Source organism: Hemitrygon akajei, chromosome 24 (genome assembly GCF_048418815.1).
Source record: "Hemitrygon akajei chromosome 24, sHemAka1.3, whole genome shotgun sequence".
NCBI classification, from domain to species: Eukaryota; Metazoa; Chordata; class Chondrichthyes; order Myliobatiformes; family Dasyatidae; genus Hemitrygon; species Hemitrygon akajei.
Genome location: NC_133147.1, coordinates 5233905 through 5256635, shown reverse-complemented (window position 1 = coordinate 5256635; position 22731 = coordinate 5233905). Strand labels below are relative to the sequence as shown.

General features: G+C 52.8%; 1 protein-coding gene across 1 annotated transcript in view; it reads left to right on the top strand.

Moving 5' to 3' along the window:
- The first annotated feature begins 7726 nt into the window (after window positions 1–7726).
- Window positions 7727–22731, top strand: part of nprl3 (NPR3-like, GATOR1 complex subunit) — a 36919-nt gene continuing 21914 nt past the window's right edge. Inside the window, exons 1-6 of the mRNA XM_073028244.1 lie at window positions 7727–7914; window positions 11870–11939; window positions 12689–12821; window positions 20190–20264; window positions 21684–21837; window positions 22270–22348. Coding sequence (XP_072884345.1) covers window positions 7797–7914; window positions 11870–11939; window positions 12689–12821; window positions 20190–20264; window positions 21684–21837; window positions 22270–22348 — 629 coding nt within the window. The 5' untranslated portion in view covers window positions 7727–7796. The remainder of the gene's footprint in view (window positions 7915–11869; window positions 11940–12688; window positions 12822–20189; window positions 20265–21683; window positions 21838–22269; window positions 22349–22731) is intronic.

The window sequence follows — 22731 nt, the reverse complement described above, 5'->3', positions numbered from 1 at the left end:
AACAGAGTTGAGGAATTTCTTTAGCCAGTGGATGGTGAATCTGTGAAATCTGTTGCCACAGGCAGCTCTGGAGGCCGAGTCATTAGGTATATTTAAAGCAGAGATTGATAGGGTCTTGATTGGTAAGGGCGAAAGAGGTTACAGGGAGAATAGGGTTGAGAGGGAAACTAAATCAGCCGTGATTGAATGGCAGAGCAGATTTGTTGGGCTAAGTGACCCAATTCTGGTCCTACCTCTACCCCTCATGATTTTACAAACCTCTATAAGATCACTCCTCTGCTAATGAAGGGAAAAACAACCCCAGCCTATCCATTCTCATAGCTCAATCCCTTCAGTCCTCAAGTCTTCTCTGTGGCCTCTTGAGTTAATAGCAACCCTTGCTTTGGCTGGGCAATCACAGCTCTGCAGTGCTTCGAACCCAGTCTCCCCAAGACCTTGTACTGGTGTAACACGGAACATAGAAACACTACAGTATAAGCCCTTCGGCACACGAGGTTGTACCAACCCTTTCACCTACTCTGAGATTCATCTAACCTATACAGCCCCCCATTTTTCTAACATCCATGTACCTATCTACGAGTTTCTTAAATGTCCCTAATGTATCTGCATCTACCGTCACTCCTGGCAGGGTGTTTCATTTACGTATCACTCTCAGTGTAAAAGAAACATCTCTAAAACCCCCTCTGCAATTTCCTCCAATCACCTTAAAATTATGCCCCATTGTATTAGCCAATCCCACCCTGGGAAAATGTCTCTGGCTGTCCACTTGATCTATGTTTCATGTTGTCTTGGTACATCTCTGTCAGGTCACCTCCCATCCTCCATTGCTCCAAAGTCCCGAAAACTCGACTTTTCGTTTCCATAGATGCTTCCTGACCTGACTTCCTCCTCTTGTGTGGGTTGCTCTGGGTTTCCAGCATCTGCAGAATTTCATGAATCTCTTTCTACTCAATCTAAGCCTCTTATCATCTAGTACACCACTAACAAATCACCTCTTGTTCTCTGTCGCTCCAAAGAGAAAAGCCCGAGCTTGCCCAAGCTATCGTCATAGGACGTGCTCTCTAATCCAGGAATCTCTGCACCCTCTCTAAAGCTCCCACATCCTTATAATGAGGTGACCAGAGCTGAACAGTATTGTACTGCAATCAGCTAAAGCAGACAAAAACTTAGACACATCAAATCTGACTGTTTGAAAAGTTTCACAAGTACAATCCAGCACAGAGATGGCCACCAATAACAGATGCAGTGGGATGGCGATGTGTATCCACAGGACGATCAAAACCCACTTTGAAGAACTCAAAGTGGAAGGGGGCCCACTCGGTCAATGTACAATAGTTTCAGCTTTCAAGAGGAGTAAAAACTTGAGGGACGTACTAGTCAAGCATCGGATTTACATGCAGCACCAAACTATGGGGTTGGAAACAGCAGGACATGCAAATACTTACTAAACTCTAAGTGCATCCACAACAGAGCTACTGGAAGGTGGGCCCAGACAGAGCAGAGAATAACTTGTGAACAGCCGTACTTAGTATATGCAATCCAGTGTAAACAATGTCATTATATTCACAGGGGAGATGGGTAACACTAAGAAGCAGTCTCACACGGCACCTCAGTAATATTACAAGAGAAACCAGAACAGACTTGGAAATCCTGGACCTGGAAGCTAACATGAATTGGTCAAACCTTCTAAGAAAAAGAACAGAGAGGAGATGGATTGAAGCACGACTAACATATTCCTCAAACGGTCTATAAACAAGGCCTAAAAATTTAGGCCGGAAGATAAAACGTGCCCCAAATGGTCGACACAAGATCTAATAATTAAACTTAAAAACAGGGATTAAATTATTAAAATCGGAGCGGGGGAAGAGTATGATTTACTTTCATCTTGTCAGGGGAACCCCCACACACTCACCCAGAATCAAAATTAAGGCAGGTGACAAATAGGGAAGGTACATCTTACTTTGGAAATAAAGCCTAACAACTAGGCCTCAGGACATAACCTCATTCGCCAAATGGTCAAACCTAAACAAAATAATGAGGTCTAAGAGTATGATTTATAACTTTATAATGACCAGGGAGAATAGATTACTCTACCTATTAATTTGATCCAGATGGGGAACCAGAACAGTTCTTGACACAGAAGAGATCACCAAAACCTCTGCAAAGTAGGGAAACTGGATCTTGCTGCAAACCAGGCACATCTCACCCCCCCAACCACCCGCTCTCTGTTAGGTTACACCCTGCCTACCAAAACTGAAATTTCACAGCCCTCAATCCTCCAGGCCCTCACCCCAACCTCCCAGCACTAAACTCCACAACCCTCTCTGCGACATTCCCCAACCCTACCCGTAACCCTAATCCTAACGTCCAAAGGCCCATGCACCCCAACTAACCCGGACTGCAACCCCCCCCCAAACAAGCTTACTTAACACCAGGTCCAATCATCCCCTCTCCCTCTCCCCATGGGGAGGCCTGCATCTGCATCTCCCAACCCTACCCCTGAACCTAACGCCCACACCCTCATAAACCCAAGCTCGTTCCCCACCAGGGGGCCAAGTTCACCCCACATCACCACCAGTTCTTTTCCCCTTCCCTCTTCCCACCCCACTGCCAGGTTCTGGACCACCACCCCACCCCTCTATTGCCCAAACCTACCCTCATTCCTGGCCCTTCCCTCCATATCCCAACAGGTTAGCCCACAACCCCCAGATCACAGCACCCATTCCCTATGTTAAAACCCCTCAACATCAGGCATAACCCCACCACCTTCACAAACTTATAATCTTTAACTCTAAAATGGATTTAACGAGGAGGAAAATCCCAATTAAGGCAAGTGGGGGACTTGGATATTGAAGATGTGTGGTCTAACCAGGATTTTACAGAGCTGCACATTACCCCACCAGTGGGTGCAAAAGAAAAACTCTGCAATTACAAAAAGAAGAAATAATAATAATAAATAAATACGCAATGAATATCCCGAAGGTGATGAAGAGTCCTTGAAAGTGAGTCTGAAGATTCAGATTCAGTTTATTGTCATTTAGAAACCACAAATGCAGTGCAGTTTAAAAAAAATGAGACAACGTTCCTCCAGAATGATATCACAAAAACGCATGACAAAACAGACTACACCAGAAAATCCACATAACGGTTGGCAATCCCCAATCCAGAGTCCGGAGAGGCTGCTGCGTATTAATATCGCGCTACCCTCTTAGCGTGTTCCCCAGAAAGGAGCTCCCAATCCACCAGACAAACAAGACCTGTACAAAACCACATAGTTGCAACAGTGCAAACAATAGCATAATTGATTAAAAAAAAACAGACCATGGGCACAGTAAAAATAGTCCAAAGATGTTAAAAGACTATAAATTCGAAAGAAACCACCATATAGTTTCCTCAAGTCCTCAGGGTCCTGATAGACTCGTCATCTCACGCCGGCAGCAGAAGGGAATACCCCCGCTATGGACTTCCACGGCGCCGCCCGACTCAGCCTCGCAGACGCAGCACACAGTGAAAGCGACCTGATCGCAGCGGACTCCGAATCCGTCGAAACTCCGAGCCGACGACCATCCCCTCCGGCACAGCTTCCCCGAGCACCATCCTCCGCCGAGCGCATTAAGATGGCAACACGACCCCGAGGACTGGGGGCCTGTTCTTCCCAGCAGAGACCCGGACCTCACACCAGCAGCAGCAGCAACGAAGAAGGTCTTCCTGGAGATTTCCAGATGTTCCAGCGTGCTCCCATGTCCGTTTTCAATCGATTATGATTGCGCACGGCACCCCGCTTCACAAATAACAGATGATCCGTTCCGGAGTGGCCGCTGCAAGCTGCGTCGCGCCGCCATCTTGTGGGAACATATCAGTGATGGGGCAAATGAAATGATCCTGAAGGTTGAGGGGTAACAACTGTTCCTGAACCCTGCGGTGTGGGTCCTGAGGCTCCTGTACCCTCTTCCTGATGGCAATAGGCCTGAGTGGTGGGGTTCCTGATGATGGATGCGACAACACTACATTTAGACGTGGTCAATGGTGGGGAGGGCTTTACCCGTGATAAATTGGGCGGTATCCACAACTTTCTGTAGGATTTTCCCTCCAAGGGCATTGGTGTCTCCATACCAGGCTGTGATGCAGCCAGACAATATACTTGGGACTACACATCTGTAGAAGTCTGTCAAGGTTTCGAATCTTTGCTAATTCCTAAGGAAGTAGAGGTGCTACCGTGCATAATTACTTCATGATCAAGTACTGGAGCCAGGACTGGCTGTCTGAAATAATAACACTCTCTCCCCTCCTCTCACTTCCATTTCATTTGATTTCACTTCACGGCGGCCACGAAGCCCCAGATCAGCTCTGCCCCCTCCTCCACACACACATACACACACACAGGAGAGTGGGGGGAGCAATTTAACCCACCAACCCCGCGGGACCCCGCGCGTCCATTGGGGTGTGGGGAGGGGGGGCGCCCGGGAAGAAATCCACGCGGTCACGGGGAAGCAGAGGTAAATTCCACGCACACGCACACACACACACACACACAGCGTGGGAAATCGGGACTGAACCCGAGTGTCCGGCGCACAGAGACAGCGCCTCCACCCGCTTGCAAGCGCAAAAGATTCTGCGGAGGCTGGAAACCTTAACGCACACAGTTTGCTGGAGGGACTCGGTGGGTCGGGCAGCATCTGTACCGGCACTCCCTGCTGCACTTTGCCGCTGTCGACCCTCCATTTACAACAGCCCTGCTGTGTTAAAGAGCAGATTTTGAAGTCGAGTTTATTGTTTATCTGCACAGGTGCAACGAAAAACTTAAACCACAGGCACGTAGATTCAGAAGCACGACACTCACCGAAAAACATTTTTTTACAAAAAGGAGCACGATTAAATAAGATAGTCAATTTTAGTGCGAAGTGTCGCTGTACTGAGGCAGTAGTAGCGTTGTGCCGATTGATTGAAGAGCCGAATGGTTGAAGCTGCTCTTGAACCTGGTGGAGTGGGACTTCAGACCCTGCTGCCCGATGAGAGGTGCGGGACGACGGCCCGGTAGAGATCTCTGATGATGGACATTGCCTTCTCGAGGCAGCGCCTCCTGTAGATTCAGCCGATGGTGGGGAGGGACGAGCCCGTGAGGGACTGGACAGAGATCCGCTACTCTCAGCTCCTGACAGTCCTGAATTGACGAGCAGGTCTGGATATTTTCAATAGTTTCAGCGTGTTCGATGACAAGCCGAACCTCTTCAAACTCCTAAACAGGTAAAGGCGCTGGTGCACTCTCTTTGTGATGTCGTCTACCTGCTGGGTGAAGGACTGGTCTTCCGATAGGTTAAGAGCATAAGACAGAATTAGGCCATTCGGCCCATCAAAACTTTTCTGCCATTCCATCCTGGCTGATTTATCACCATGCCTCTCAACTCCATTCTCCTGTCTTGCCCCCAAAACGTTTGACACTCTCACTAATCAAGAACCTATCAACCTCTGCTTTAAATGTACCAAAATGGCTTGGCATCCACTGCCGCTTTTGGCAATGAGGTCGTCATTGCCTCTGGCTAAAGAAATTTCTCCTCGTCTCTGTTCTAAAGGGAGGTCCTTCTGTTCTGAGGCTGTGCCCTCTGGTCCTGGACTTCCCCCATTATAGGAAACATCCTCGCTCCATGTCCGCTCTATCTCGGCCTTTCAATATTCGACAGGTTTCCATGATTTCCCCTCCCCATTCCTGTAAGCTCCAGCGAGAGCAGACCAGAGCCCTCGCCTGTTAGGAGCGGTGTCTAGGGTCAACACAACTTCTTCTCTGATCGTTTACCGAAACGTTCCCTCGCTTAGTGAAGAGTAACTTTGTTATCGAGTATACCTGCGTCACCATGTACCGCCCGAGGATTCGTTTTCTTGCAGGCGTTCGCGGGAAAATAGAGAAATACAGTAGAATTTATGAAAATCTATACATAAGCAAAGACTGACAACCAATATGCAAAGGAGACTAAACTGTGGAAATGATGTTTTAATCAAAATAAATTTTATTCATAATAAAAAATACTATTTACAAGAATAAACTATGCAATGCCTGTCCGTTCTTCACATTCATAGTCAACGCTTTCAGTACTGTCCTATTCCTGACATCAATAGAAGTGCCCCCCCCGCAATAATTGAGGTGCTTCTTCGCCCAACCCGGCCCCCTCTCTCCAGGGTCCTTCCCCACCGAGTGCTTGCGGTGGCTGCACCGAGCTGCTGATACAGTACACAGTAAAAGTGAGACAACGTTTTTCAGGACCATGGTGTTACATGACACAGTACAAAAAAACTAGACTGAACTACGTAAAAAACAACACAGAGAAAGCTACACTAGACCACAGACCTACCCAGGACTGCATAAAGAGCACAAAACCGTGCAGACATTACAATAAATAATAAACAGGACGATAGGGCAGTAAGGTGTCAGTCCAGGCTCTGGGTATTGAGGAGTCTGATAGCTTGGGGGAAGAAACTGTTACACAGTCTGGTCGTGAGACCCCGAATGCTTCGGAGCCTTTTCCCAGACGGCAGGAGGGAGAAGAGATTGAATGAGGGGTGCGTGGGGTCCTTCATAATGCTGTTTCCTTTGCGGATGCAGCATGTAGTGTAAATGTCCGTGATGATCTTCTCGGCTGACTTCAAGGTTGGAGTTTCGAGTTTATTGGTCACGTGCACGCAGCCAACTGCATCGTTTGCATCAACACACCGAGGCTGTGCTGGGGACACAAGGCGCCAAACCGTGACGAGGTAGATTATCGGGTCAAGAGTCCCAATTTATCGTACGAGGGAGTTCTTTAACAGTCGGACAGACTTTCGTATCTTCCCCACGGGAGGGAGGGGAGAACGTGTGTGTGTGTGTGAGATGAAAGTCTGAATTGTTAACTGTTCATTCATAAGCGCTGCCCAACCCACGGGGCTGTAGTTTCCACTAGCCTAAGCATCTAATGTATTTTTAACAACCCAAAAGAGTATCCTTTTTCTTAGAGATCTGCACTCAGTCTAAAGCTTCTTCTATACATGCACAGCGGAGAGTACTGTACCCTGACCGGCTGCCTAGCAGCCTGGTATGGGAACACAATGCCCAGAAACGGGGCTAAACAGTGGATATAGCCCAGTTCATCACGGGCAAAGCCCTCTCCACTGCACACACAGAGTGCTGCAGGAACTCAGCGGGCCAGGCAGCATCTGGGAAAACAGTACAGACGGCGTTTCGGGCCGAAACCCCCCCCGCCCCGGCAGCCCTCCCCACCATTGAGCACCACAAGAAAGCAGCGTCCATCGTCAAGAACCCCCATTGTCCAGGCCGTGGCCCCTTCTCACTGCAACCGTCGGGGAAGAGGTACAGGAGCCTCGGGTCCCACACCAGGGGTTCAGGAACAGTTACTACCCCTCAACCATCGGACTCCTGAAGCAGCGTGACTAACTTCACTCAGTCCACAACCCACAGACTCGCTCTCAAGTAACAGCTCGCGTTCTCTGTGTTATTCATCTGTTTATTTATTTATTGTTTTTGCGCAGTTTGTTTTCTTTTTCACATTGTAGTTTGTCTTTGATTCTATTGTATTTATTTGTTCTACAGTGCTTGCCCGCTAGAATACGTGCTTTAATAATAAATTTTCGTTGTAATCCGCATCTTCACGGTACGGCACCCCCGACTGCACTGAACCTGAGGGCGGAGGGAACGTGCTGCGCGGTTGCGTCAGCGGGGACGTCGCTCACGTGACTGTGAGAAATTTGCAACAAATCGCCGGATACATAGGGGAGGGAAGTTCCGGTCGGGATCCCGCTCTGTCCCGAGAATGGGGGAGGACAGCAGCCCCATCAGCGTTATCCTGGTCAGCTCGGGCAGCCGGGGCAACAAACTGCTCTTCAGATACCCCTTCCAGCGGCACCGGCGGCAGCAGGGCGAGCAGACCAGTGAGTGGCGCTCCGGGGGCGGGGAGGAAGAGTTGAGAGGAGCGCCCGACTTGGGGGGTGGGGGGAGAGAGAGAGCTACAAAGAGTGCCCCGCTCAGTGGAGGGAGAGCTGAGGGTGCGCCTGTCTCCAGGAGAGGGAGAGTTATCCTGCTTCCCCGGGGGGACTGAGCAAGTGGCAGGCGAAGGCAGGGACACAGTACAGGCCCTTCTGTCTATTTAACCAATTCCAAGCTCAATCTAACTCTTTCTGACGCCACAGTTCTCCATTTTCTATGTCCCTAATGCTTTTGCCTCTACCACAGTCCCTGGTGTGTTTTATATATAACCTCTGACATCACCTCCTCACCCTCTATAGTCACCCTAAAAGTATGCCCTCTTTTACCAGCCATTTCCAATCTGCAAGTCTGGTGCTGCACTCGATCTATGCCCCTCTTCCTCCTCTGTTCCAAAGAGAAAAGCCCTGTTTTGCTCAGACGTGCTCTGTAATCCAGGCAGCATCCTGGTGAATCTCCTCTGCACCCTCTCTAATCCAGGCAGCATCCTGGTGAATCTCCTCTGCACCCTCTCTAATCCAGGCAGCGTCCTGGTGAATCTCCTCTGCACCCTCTCTAATCCAGGCAGCATCCTGGTGAATCTCCTCTGCACCCTCTCTAATCCAGGCAGCGTCCTGGTGAATCTCCCCTGCACCCTCTCTAATCCAGGCAGTATCCTGGTGAATCTCCTCTGCACCCTCTCTAATCCAGGCAGCGTCCTGGTGAATCTCCTCTGCACCCTCTCTAATCCAGGCAGCGTCCTGGTGAATCTCCTCTGCACCCTCTCTAATCCAGGCAGCGTCCTGGTGAATCTCCCCTGCACCCTCTCTAATCCAGGCAGCATCCTGGTGAATCTCCTCTGCACCCTCTCTAATCCAGACAGCGTCCTGGTGAATCTCCTCTGCAGCCTCTCTAATCCAGGCAGCATCCTGGTGAATCTCCTCTGCACCCTCTCTAATCCAGGCAGCTCCCTGGTGAATCTCCTCTGCAGCCTCTCTAAAGCTTCATCCAGCATCCTGCCTACAATGAGGCGACCAGAACTGAACACAGGTGGGGTCTGACCAGGGTTTTCTAGAGCTGCAACATTACCTCGTGGCTCGTGAACAAAATCCGCTGACTACTGAAGACCGACACACCATGCACCTCCTTAACCACCCTACCAGCTGTGAGGGATCTGTAGGCCTCAGGATCCCTCTGTTCTAAGAATCCTTCCATCATCCCACCATTCTGCCTTCAAATTCAGCTTTCCAAGTGAATCACTTCACTCTTCCCCAAGTTCAACTCCACCTGCCTCTTCTCAGAGCAGCTCTATGTCCCGTTGTAACCTATAACAACCTTCACGCTGTCCGCTGCCCCACCCACCAACCTCTGTGTCATCTTCAAACTCACTAACCCATCCTTGGGGGGGTCCCAGAACGGATCCTTGCCCGACCTCCGGGCAGAATGCACTCCGCCTACAACCACCCGAATTCTGAATCCACCCAGCCAAGTTTCCCTGGATCCCTGGCCTCCTGATGTGTGCTTGAACGGAGGAGGAGGAGACGGCACTGTTAGCAGTGGGAGTGGGAGGTGGGACGGTTTGGAGAGGGAGACGTGCTGTCAAGTGGTTCTCCCCCACCATTGCTCTGGTGGAGGGCTGGCACTGCCCCCAACTCCGAAATTTCGCGACTTCAACTTCATAGCGTTTTCCAGCCCTCCACCCCCACTTCCCTCTCTGTCACGGTCGTATTCCTCTGACTTGCTCTGGAGGCCCACAACAGATCTGTGTCCATCTTTGGGACAAGGCTGATGCTGACCTGCGATATTCAAGCTTGCTTAGAAGTTTGTGCAGAATCGGCAGGTCATGAAAGAACTTTGCCGAGCTCCTACAGACGCACAGTGGAGCGTATCCTGACCGGACGGAACGGCGGGGCACGTCCTGACCGGACGGAACGGCAGGGCACGTCCTGACCGGACCCCACAACGGGGCGCGTCCTGACTGGACGGAACGGCGGGGCGCGTCCTGACCGGACGGAACGGCAGGGCACGTCCTGACCGGACCCCACAACGGGGCGCGTCCTGACTGGACGGAACGGCGGGGGCGCGTCCTGACCGGACGGAACGGCGGGGCGCGTCCTGACCGGACCCCACGGCGGGGCGCGTCCTGACCGGACCCCACGGCGGAGCGCGTCCTGACCGGACGGAACGGCAGGGCACGTCCTGACCGGACCCCACAACGGGGCGCGTCCTGACTGGACGGAACGGCGGGGCGCGTCCTGACCGGACGGAACAGCGGGGCGCGTCCTGACCGGACCCCACGGCGGGGCGCGTCCTGACCGGACGGAACGGCAGGGCGCGTCCTAACCGGACCCCACGGCGGGGCGCGTCCTGACCGGACGGAACAGCGGAGCGTGTACTGACCGGACGGAACAGCGGAGCGTGTACTGACCGGACGGAACAGTGCAGCGCGTCCTGACCAGACGGAACAGTGGAGCGTATCCTGACCGGACGGAACAGCGGGGCGCGTCCTGACCGGACCCCACGGCGGAGCGCGTCCTGACCGGACGGAACAGCGGGGCGCGTCCTGACCGGACCCCACGGCAGAGCGTGTCCTGACCGGACGGAACAGCGGGGCGCGTCCTGACCGGACCCCACGGCAGAGCGTGTCCTGACCGGACGGAACAGCGGGGCGCGTCCTGACCGGACCCCACGGCGGGGCGCGTCCTGACCGGACGGAACGGCAGGGCGCGTCCTAACCGGACCCCACGGCGGGGCGCGTCCTGACCGGACGGAACAGCGGAGCGTGTACTGACCGGACGGAACAGCGGAGCGTGTACTGACCGGACGGAACAGCGGAGCATATCCTGACCGGACGCACAGTGCAGCGCGTCCTGACCAGACGGAACAGTGGGGCGCGTCCTGACCGGACCCCACGGCGGAGCGCGTCCTGACCGGACGGAACAGCGGGGCGCGTCCTGACCGGACCCCACGGCAGAGCGTGTCCTGACCGGACGGAACAGCGGGGCGCGTCCTGACCGGACCCCACGGCGGGGCGCGTCCTGACCGGACGGAACAGCGGGGCGCGTCCTGACCGGACCCCACGGCGGAGCGCGTCCTGACCGGACGGAACAGCGGGGCGCGTCCTGACCGGACCCCACGGCAGAGCGTGTCCTGACCGGACGGAACAGCGGGGCGCGTCCTGACCGGACCCCACGGCGGGGCGCGTCCTGACCGGACCCCACGGCGGGGCGCGTCCTGACCGGACCCCACGGCGGGGCGCGTCCTGACCGGACCCCACGGCGGGGCGCGTCCTGACCGGACGGAACGGCAGGGCGCGTCCTGACCGGACGGAACAGCGGGGCGCGTCCTGACCAGCTGCAACACGGCCTGGAGTGGAAACACTGACACCCAGGGATGGAAAAGCTGACACAGTCCAGTCCGTAACTGGCAAATCCCCCCGCTCCCCCCCCCCCATCACTGAGCACATCTACAAGGAATGCTGCCGCGAGAAAGCATCAGGGACGCCCACCACCCCAGCCCTGCCCTCTTCCCACTGCTGCCATCGGGAAGGAGGGGCAGGAGCCTCTGGTCCCACACCATCAGGCTCAGGAACAGTTATTACCCTTCAACTATCAGGCTCCCGAACCAGCGTGGATAACGTCACTCACCTCAATGCTGAAATGATTCCACAATCTATGGACTCATTTTCAAGGACCCAACAACTCACCTTCCCCATATTTATTTATTTATATTATTTATTCGCACACTTTTTCTTTGCACATTGGTTGTCTGTCCATATTTGCGTGTAGATTTTCATTGGTTCTATTATATTTCTTTGTTCTACTGTGAATGCCCACAAGAAAATGAAACTCGGGGTTGTGTTGTAGTTTGATGATGAATTTGCTTGGAGCTTTGAACACTCTCTCTCTGAACTGTTTCCCACAGGCAAGCCCAGGAGTCCTTACGCATTGCACAGTACGCCGGAGGGCACCGAAGACCAAGATGGGGACTCGAGGTGAGTGTAGGAAACCCCTCGAGGGGCTCCTGACGCCGACGGGAACTCCGGGTGCATTCAGGCAACAATCGAGGGAGCGCGGGTCCCTCCAGTGAGCTGTCGAGGTCCCTTCCTCATCACAGATACTAAGCAGGGAGTGGTTGAGCAAGCATTTTAAGAGCCCTCCAGCCCTCATCCCTGTTGAAGGTTTTCGGACGGCTGAAATGTATCCCAGGGTGGAATTCTTGTTACAGGCCTCACCCGCTCGAGTCTCCCTTCCCAGCGGACTCCCAGCAATTCAGGCAGCATCTGTGGAGAGGATTGGACAGCCGACAGCCGTTTTGGACCAAAATCCTCCCATCAGGACCGGAAAGAAAGCTGGCAGAACCATCTCCCTACCTTTCTTTCCGGTCCTGATGAGGAACCTCGACCCAAAACGCCGACTGTTTATCCCTCTCCATAGATGCTGGGTTCCTCCAGCATCTTGTGTGTGTTGCTCTGGATTTCCAGCATCTGCAGAATCTCTTGAGATTATGAATAATTTTGTTTTTGTTCGGTGTTGGGCCCCCTGCCCCGACTTCACAGCCACACGCGGGCACTCGGCTCCTAATCGTCCTTCAGCCCTTGGATGGAGTTGAGGGGGGAAGGGGTGGGAGGTGGGCAGACGGAAGGGGAGAGGGGCAATCAGCTGTACCGAGGGTGTTTATGGCGACCCTTCCACTCACTCTTCCTTTTCCCTTGCCTTCCGCCCCCTCCCTGACGTACTCGAGGTTCTCCGATGCCATCCTGGCCACCATCTTGGCCACCAAGTCCGACATGTGCGGCCGGAAGTTCGAGCTGAAGATCGACAACGTGCGGTTTGTGGGCCACCCGACCCTACTGCAGCAACCGCTGGGCTTCCAGGTGAGGGCAAACTACCTCCCACCTCCCCCCTCACCCCACCCATCTAACCAACTCTCCTCCCCACCCCGGCCCAACCACAGCGACGCCACCTCGTCGAAAGGCACGGACCGTTTTCTAAACGGGGAGCGGATTCTGAAATTGGAGGTGCAGAGGGGCTTTACCCTAAAGGTTAACTTGCAGGTTGCGTCATTGGCCGGGAAGGCCAATGCAACGTTGGCGTTCGTCTCTGGAGGATTACACTACCAACAGCATGGAGGAGATTGTGAACTCGGTTAACGGTCGGAGTTGGGCCTGCTTCTTTTCACATTATACGTCAATGACTCGGATGACGTCATTGATGGCTTTGCGGCCAAGTTCGTGGACGATGCGAAGAGAGGTGGAGGGGCGGGTAGTTTTGAAATAGAGAGGCTACAGAAGGATTTAGACAGATTGGGAGAATGGGCAAAGAAGTGGCTGATGGAACACAGTGTTCGGAAGTGTACGGTCGTGCACTTTGTTAGAAGGAATAAAGGTGTGGAGTATTTTCTAAACGGGGATCACATTCAGAAACCCGAGGTGCAAAGGGATTCTGGAGTCCTCGTGCAGGATTCCCTGAAGGTGAACTGGCAGGTTGAGTCGGTGGTATGGAAGCCAAATGCAACGTAAGCATTCATTCTCAGAGGACTAGAGTAGAAAAGGGGGTAATGCTAAGGGTTTGGTCGGTATTGTGAGCAGTGCTGGCATTGGAATGATTCAGCGAATGAAAGGGTTAACATATGAGGAGCACTTGATGACTCGAGACCTGCACTGGCTGGTGTTTGGAAGAATGAGGAGGGATCATATCGAGTGTTGAAAAGCCGAGAATGAGTGGACGTGGAGAGGATTTTTCCTGTGGTGGGAGGGCACAGCCTCGGAATAGAGGGACGTCCCGTTGGAACGGAGGTGAGGAGGGATTTCTTTAGCCAGAGAGTGACGAATCTGTGGAATTGCCACGGACACTGTGGAGGCCAAGTAGGGGGAAAGCAGGAGAATGGGGTTAAGAGGGATAATAAATCAGCGAAGCTGAACCGGCAGAGCAGACTCGATGGGCTGAAGGGACTAATTCTCCTGAGCCTTCTGGCCTTATCAATCTAACCCTTCCCTCACATACTGCTCTCCATTTTCCTCTCATCTGTGTTCCTGTCTAAACGTCTCTTAAATGTCCCTGATGTATCAACCTCTGCCACCAGCAACGTTCCACACATTCACCGCTCCCTCCGTGGGGGGGGAACATCTGAAATTTCCTCCTCACCATAAGCGGATGCCCACAAGTTTTGGCCTCTGCTGCCCCTGGGAGAAAGTCTCTGACTGTCCACTCAATTTGTGCCTCTGATCATCTTGTACACCTCTATCAAGTCACCTCTCATCCTCCTCTCCAAAGAGGAATTCCCCAGTTTGCTCAGCCTTTCCTCATAAGGCGTAAACACAGGGGATTCTGCAGATCCTGAAAATCTAGAGCAACACACACAAAATGCTGAAGGAACTCGGCAGATCAGGCAGGGTGTATGGAAATGAATAAGCAGTCGTCGTTTTGGGCGGAGTCCCTCCTTCAGGATTGGAAAGGAAGGGGAAAGACAGTAGAGACATAAGACAAGCTCCCTAAACCAGGCAGCATCCTGGTAAATCTCCTCTGCACGCTCTCTAAAGCTTCCACATCCTTCCTATAACGAGGTGACCAGAACTGAGCACAATTCTCCGAGTGTGGTCTGACCAGGGTTTTACAGGGCTGCAACGTTACCTCGTGGTAATGGTCCCGTCTTTGTGCTGTGTGATCTTGTTACTCTCGGATCGGTGACGGTGATTGAGTGTGCGTTCACTCACAGGCACCGGTGTGATTCGAACTCCTGTCTCCTGGATCAACATACGCAGCTTGGAGACGGACCGTTCGGCCCAGCTAGATGGTGCTAGCGCTTTGCTCCGCTTCCACTCTAGCAGCATAGTGACCCAGCTGGTCGAGTGTTTGCCCCCGCTGCGCCTCAGACCCGGGTTTGATTCTGACCCCCCCCCCCGTGTGTGAGTGCGCGTGCAGAGTTTGGCTGCTACAGTCGTGGAAAAGTACAGCACAGAAACCAGGCCCTTCGGCCTACCTAGTCATCACCGAGCCATTTCAACTGCCCGCGTGGGTCTCCCCCAGGCACTCTGCTTCCCTCCCGAGGTGGTAGGATAGTTCAGTTTGTGAGGGGCAGAACCTGGTGGGAGTTGACCCAAAAAGCCCAGCAAAATGAGGCCATTCAGCCAGTCGAGTCTGCCCTGGCATTGCATCATGTCTGATTTACTATCCCTCTCAACCCCATTCTCCCCGCAACCTTTGACCCATCAACCTCCACTTTAAATGTACTCGGTGACATGGCCTCCATGGACATCTGTGGCAAAGAATTCCACAGACTCACCACCCTCTTCATCTCAATCCTCCTCACCTCAAGAAAATTCATTATCAAAAATGCATAAGTTATACAGCTGAGATTTGCTTGCTCTTGGGTAGCCAAATAGCAAGAAACCCAAAAAAAAAGAATAAAATTGAAAGACCAACCCTCGATGTGCCAAGAGAAGGAAATAAAAACACAAATGGTTGAAGTGAACAACAACATTCTGAACCGAGATTGTCCTCGGATCCGAACCCTGGAGCATCTCGGAGTAGGCCCCAAGCCTTGCTTATTAGTTCACCACGTTAGTGGGCACTGAGCACAGCAGCGGGGGCAGTCTTCATAGCGTCAGTGTCATCGGGCGACCATCACAGAGAGCGAGTGAAATCGGCTCTCATCCCGACCAACAACTTGTCTTTTCAGTCTTTCTGGATCGGCGTTTAAACTGACCCAACAACGGAGCAGCGGAAGGCTTGGTGTCCTGGAGAAAGGAGTGAGGATCGCTGACAGCAAGTGAAATCGGCTCTTGCCTCCGATCTGGGCTGGCTTTTACATTGTCTAAACATTGTCGAAATCGTGCCTCGCACTACCGCGAAAGGCTCTGGGCCTAGGCCACACCGCCCGGTGACTCACTCCGGGCCCAGATTTCGTTACCAAGGCGCTCTCAAGCTCTTCAAATCAGCCCAGTGCCCAGGGTGATCCAGTCTCGCACCCGGGCCGGCTGTCCGGGCACCGGAGCTCCACCTGCGACGCGGCACCTCAGCTCACCCGCCCGAAATCGCCTCACCTCTTCACGGTTTACAGCGATAATTTGACACAATTTACCTCAGAAAATGTACTTTTAGTGATGCTTTAAAGGGACGCCCTTCTATTCTGAGGCTGTGCCCTCCGGTCAGGACTCCCCCCACTGTACAACAACATTCTCTTCACATCCACTCCATCTAGGCCTTTCAGTATCCAATGGGTTGACCCCCCCCCCCATTCTTCTAAACTCCAGTGAGTAAAAACCCCAGAGCAGCATGTACCCCTCATACCTTTAACCCTTTCATTCCCTGGATTCTTCTGGTGAACCTCCTCTGAACCCTGTCCAATGCAATTGATTTTAGTATGGTCACGTGTCCCAGGATACAGTGAAAAGCTTGACTTGTAGATCAGATCATTACACAGTGCAACGAGGTAGAACAAGGTAAAACAGTAACAAAATGCAGAATAGAGCGTAAGAGCTACAGGGGAAGTGGAGTACAGATAAATTATAAAGTGCAGGGTCATATTGAGGTAGATAGTGAGGTCAGGGGTCATCTTATTGTACAAGAGTCCTCGAGCCTGGTGGGACAAGCGTTCAGGCCTTTCTATCTCCTGCCTGATAGGGGAGGGAAGGGAATGTCTGGGGTGGGTGGGGGTCTTTAGCTATGCTGACCGCTTTACCGAGGCAGAGTCCATGGAGGGGAGGCTGCTTTCCGTGACGTGCCGAGCCGAGCTGTGTCCGCGACCTGTCGCTGTTTCTCGCGGTAGTTGCCCCGTGGGTGGTTTGCGGCAGGCGGATGATCTGCTTTTGGCTGGATCTCCCAGTGGCTGTGCGGTTTGTGAACTTGAATGTTAGGGGCAAGAGCCAAGGTCACAGTCGAGTTTATTGTCAATTGCGCTTGCCCAGAGGGGCAGCGGTAAACGTACTCGCTGCAGCGTCACCTCGGCGATAAGGGCAACGTTAATTAACCACAAAACACTAATAGACAATAATTACAAAAATGGAATTCAACGTTCAAAATAAATTTATAATCGAAGTATGTACCCCATCCAGTGGGTTTTGCTTAATCGGTTAATCGGGGTAGCTGCTTACTTAGGACAACTCTTAAAGAACAAAAACTAATGGGGGGGGGGGGGGGGGAGTTCCAGCCAGGGTTCCCTTGGTTAATTTGGGACATTCTGCCACCTAATTGGGGCAGGGGACAGTTGCCGAGCGGTTTCTAACTAGCGGCAGTCATGTGTGCTTGTGTGACGTTAGACACTGCGCCGTGCTTAGAGCGAGGTTTTTAAATAGTGTCGTTTTGAGTTCAGAAAGCAGTGATTTTTGTCGCTTATAGTTGGCGAGAAGTAAACATTATGACAATTCAGAACTGTTTTGCTCGCTGTGGTTTCGAGCGTTCAGGCTTGGGAGATACCAGAAGCTGCCGGGGCTGAAAATGAAACAACTTCACTACTTCAACGTGTTAGGCACTATGAAAAACTTGAGGGAATCAGTAATCAGCTGGAACGTAACTTTTGACCTCCACCGGACACTCAGCTCTTGCTTGTGGCTCTAAAGAGTTGTTTACATGTGACGGTAGCCTGGTACACCCCTACAATAGGTGGGGGAAACCAGGCGAGGGTCGATGGTGAGATAGGGACATGCCTGTCCTGGCGTGTGAAGTCCGCTCCGGCAGACTGGGGGGGCGGACGAGATCTGCAGCGTGATCCAACGGCCAGGAAGGCGGTTCTGCAACGCGCCGTGGAGAGCGAAGGGCCTGACGAGGGACAGGAGCCGTCACGGTCACCCACTGCAAGCCAGGAAACGCCATTTTGTGACACTTGTTCGAACCACTGGGCCGGGACTTCTGAGGTCGAGAGAGTGGAACTGCCCCCCTGACAGGTTTTCCTCTTTTAAAACTCTCCAGCCCTGGGCTCCTGGCATCAGAAGGCACACGTGGAACACGTAAGCTACAGTTCCACACAAAAATATAAATCGGCCCAAGTCCCTGAGTGTCACGGTGCGCCGCGGGATGTCGGCAAGAACGAGCCCAGCTCCTCTTCCACGGAGCGAGCACTGGAGAGCAGCAGCGATGGGAGGTGCCAGCCCCTCCCAACCCAGCGTGTGTTCCTGCTGTGCCACGCCACCTCTGGCGCCTCCTCCCCTGGGTGGCTGCAACAAGGGACTGGACAACACGAGTGCCCAGTCCGCACGACTGAGGCCACGCAGCTCCCCCACCGTCGGTGGCACCAACGAGCCAGTGGGTCGGGCTTGCAACAGGGTCCCACAGCGTCTCACACTGTCGGTAGGGCCGCTCAAACGTTGAACAAAAATATTAATTAAGCGCAAGGGCATTAACTAAATGCAATAATTAAACACAAACACATTAATTAAACTCAAAACTGAAACAAAAAAAGGAGTAAATGCAGCATTCGCAAGGAAAACATTAATCATATGAAAGACAAAGCTATGTTTGCAGGCCTGTGTATAAACCCTCCTTGCCTGCACAGGAGCAATGCATACTTCACACGCAGCAGTAATGCAGACACTCAGCATCAGAGAAGCAGCATTCTCAGGAAAAATACGTTGCAGTGGATTGCGTTCAATTGGGACACATCGGGACCTGTGCATTTTGGCCTAGTCAGCCAAAGATTCATAGAAATAGTTAGAAAGGTATCTATATATAAAAAAAGCAAATTAACACACACAAAGTGCTGGAGGAACTCAGCAGGTCAGGCGGCATCTACGGAGAGGAATAAACAGTCGACGTTTCAGGTCGAGACCCTTCGTCAGGACTGAGAAGGAAAGGGGAAGATGCCAGAATAAATAAAGTGGGACGATTTGGAGGTGGGTGGATAACGAGAAGGTGATGGGTGAAGCCAGGTGGGTGGGTAAGGTAAAGGGCTGGAGAGGGAGGAATCTGACAGGAGAGGAGAGTGGACCATAGGGGAAAGGGAAGGAGGAGGGGCACCAGGGGCAGGTGTTAGGCAGGCGAGCAGAGGTAAGAGGCCAGAGTGAGGAATAGAAGAGGGGAAGGGGAGGGAATTTTTTAACTGGAAGGAGAAATCGATATTCGTGCCATCAGGGTGGAGGCTACCCAGATGGAATATGAGGTGTTGCTCCTCCACCCTGAGGCACAGGAGGAGGAGTGGACTGACTCGTCAGAATGGGAATTGGAATTAAAATGTTTGGTCATCGGGAAGTTTTGCTTTTGGGAGATGGAGCGGAGGTGCTGAACAAGGCAGTTCCCCCAATTTACGACCAGTCTCACCAACATAGAGGCGGGTGCTTCGAGAGTACCGGATATAATAGACAACCTCAGCCAAAAAGACAAACGGAGTATTAAATTATTAGTTTAAATGAAATGCAGAACAAATGAGAACATTACCAATACTACTACAATGCTATAAAACTGTGTATTGATTCCTAATAGTTATCGATGAAGGAATTTGTCGGCATCACGTTCTCTTGACTGTAAATGATCAAAATCCGCAGACACCTAGTGTAGCTAATGGACTGGCTTCATACAATACTGTTGATAATTGTCTCCGCCAAATCTTCATTTTCATTGTAACTTTCAAAATGATCGCCGATACCTTCAAATTCTTAGCTTGTTGAAGTAGTGAAATCGTTTCATTTTCACTCACAGCCGTTTCTGGGCGTTTGCAACCGCAGTTCGGAATTGTCTCGGTGCTTATTTCTCACCAGAGTCACAGCACTTTGGGCACAAACTCGCACAACTGTTCACTCCAAGCGCGGTGTCCTGACGTCCACACGAGTGTGCACAAGCAACGCTGGTCAGAAACGGTTTGGCAACGGGCTCCTGTCCCAGTTAAGCAGCATAGTGTCCCAAATAAACCAGGAAGGTCCTGGCTATCTTCTCGATTTGGATTTTGAGTTAATTACTTTTAAGACTTGTCCAAAATAACTGGCTACCCTAATTAACCAATGGCCCAATTAACTGGAATCTGCCTTGAACCGAGTTCTTAGAAGGAAGAATACAGTCAGACTGATAATTATTGTAGTGCCAGTGTCGCTGTACTGAAGGAGTGAATAGGGTTGTGCCGGTTAGTTCAGTAACCGAATGGTTGAAGGGAAGGAGCTTTTCCTGAACGTTGTGGTGTTGGGACTTCAGGCTTGTGTACCTCCTCCTCGAGAATGCTGCTTTCCTGAGGCAGTGCTACTCCTGACGGTGGGTAGGGATTTGCCCGTGAGGTATTGGGCTTTTGGATCGGCTCTGTAACCTCTCTCCGTCTGTTCCAGGTCTCCAAGCTGGACCCCTCCCCAAAGCGGGAGATGCCTACCATGATTCTCTTCAACGTGGTGTTTGCGTTGCGGGTGAGTTGGCCCGGGCGTCGTCTTTCCTCTGGAAACTTTCTATATTACACTGTACTGCTGCCACAAAAAAGACAGATTTCATGACATGTGAGTGATGATAAACCTGATCCTGATACAGGTCTGTATTGCGGGCTGAGAGGGAGAGGGGAGTCACGGTTGGGGAAAAAGGGAAGGGAGAGGGGAGGGAGCGGGAAGCACCAGATCAATAAAGCAGTTGTTTGGAGTCAAATGCCCTTGTCTGGGTGTGCCCCTACACCCCTCTGTCTCCGTTAACCCTTCCCTCTCCTACACCCCTCCGTCTCTGTTAACCCTTCTCTCTTCTACACCCCTCTCCTACGCCCTACCGTCTCTGTTAACCCTTCCCTCCCCTACACCCCTCTCCTACACCCCACTGTCTCCGTTAACCCTTCCCTCCTCTACACCCCTCTCCTACACCCCACCATCTCCGTTAACCCTTCCCTCCCCTACACCCCACCGTCTCCGTTAACCCTTCCCTCCTCTACACCCCTTTCCTACACCCTACCGTCTCTGTTAACCTTTCCCTCCCCTACACCCCACCGTCTCTGTTAACCTTTCCCTCCCCTACACCCCACCGTCTCTGTTAACCCTTCCCTCCCCTACACCCCTCCCTGTCTCTGTTAACCTTTCCCTCCCCTACACCCCACCATCTCCATTAACCCTTCCCTCCCCTACACCCTCTCTCTCCTACACCCCACCCTCTGTTAACCCTTTCCTCCCCTACACCCCACCGTCTCTGTTAACCCTTCCCTCCCCTACACCCCACCGTCTCCGTTAACCCTTCCCTCCCCTACACCCCTCTCTCTCCTGCACCCCTCCCTGTCTCTGTTAACCTTTCCCTCCCCTACACCCCACCATCTCCGTTAACCCTTCCCTCCCCTACACCCCTCTCCTACACCCCACCGTCTCTGTTAACCCTTCCCTCCCCACACCCCACCGTTTCCGTTAACCCTTCCCTCCCCTACACCCCTCCCTCTCTCTGTTAACCCTTCCCTCTCCTACACCCCTCCCTGTCTCTGTTAACCCTTCCCTCCCCTACACCCCTCCCTGTCTCTGTTAACCCTTCCCTCCCCTACACCCCTCTCTGTCTCTGTTAACCCTTCCCTCCCCTACACCCCACCATCTCCGTTAATCCTTCCCTCCCCTACACCCCTCCCTGTCTCTGTTAACCCTTCCCTCCCAGTCTCTGTTAACTCCTGCGTGTCTCCATGACCCCTCCTCCCTCCCCTACACACCTCATTGCCTCTGTGACTCCCTTTGGCTGCTACACCGGTCCCTGTCTCTGTAAACCCCCGCACCCCCTGCGTGATTCAGGGATCTGTAGCCATTCCTGGGGGGTGGGCAGTGCAGGTTCCCCAGTGTTTCCACAGCGCACTGACAGAGTCCCGCTCCCTCCCGCAGGCGAACGCGGACCCCTCGGTCATCGGCTGCGTGCACACACTGTCGCGCCGGCTGGCCGTGGTCCTGCAGCACGAGGAGCGCCGCTGCCAGTACCTGACCCGCGAGGCGAAGCTGATGTTGGCCATCCAGGACGAGGTGTCCGCCATGTCTGACGGTGAGTGCGGGGCACAAACTCCCTTCGGCCGGCCGGGCAGCTTCTGTGGAGGGGAATAACCAGTCAACGTTTTGGGCCGAGACCCTTCACTGGGACTGGAAGGCGGGGGGGGAAGGAGCCAGAATAAATGAGGGGACGTGTAAAGTAGTGTTTCCCTTGGAGGGCAGGGATTCCCTCTCCCGGACACCCGAAGGTGAGGTGGGTCTGTTACGTTAGGGAATGGAGGGTGGAGAGGGGATGAGTTCCTGTTTCCCGGTGGCGTGATTCCGCCTCCGCTCTGCAGACCCTGCGCTACCTGACCGCTGCCTCGCAACGTCCTGTGGCGCTCTGCAGGCTAACGGGCGGCGTTGTCGAAAGCCGGGGTGGTGGGAGGCTCAATGGACTGCGTCGAGCCCATCTCAGCTTCCTGAGTAGTGTTCCGTTCCTCTGCAGGCGACGGGTCCCAGTCACCCTTCCACCATATCCTGCCCAAGTGCAAGCTGGCGTCCGACCTGAAGCAGGCCTTTGACAGGTGGGCCCCGAGAAACCGGATTCCCTCCGCCTTCGGCATGCGCGTGTCTCTGTCTCTCACTCTCTCTCTCTCTCTCACTCTCTGTCTCTCACTCTCTCTCTCTCTCTCTCTCTCATTCTCTCTATATCTTTCTCACTCTGTCTCTCACTCTCTCTCTCTCATTCTCTCTATATCTTTCTCACTCTCTCTCTCTCTCACTCTCTGTCTCTCACTCTCTCTCTCTCACTCTCTCTATATCTTTCTCACTCTCTGTCACTCACTCTCTCTCTCTCACTCACTCTGTCTCTCACTCTCTCTCTCACTCTCTCTCTCACTCACTCTCTCACTCTCACTCTCTCTCACTCTCTCTCACTCTCTCTCACTCTCTCTCATTCTCTCACTCT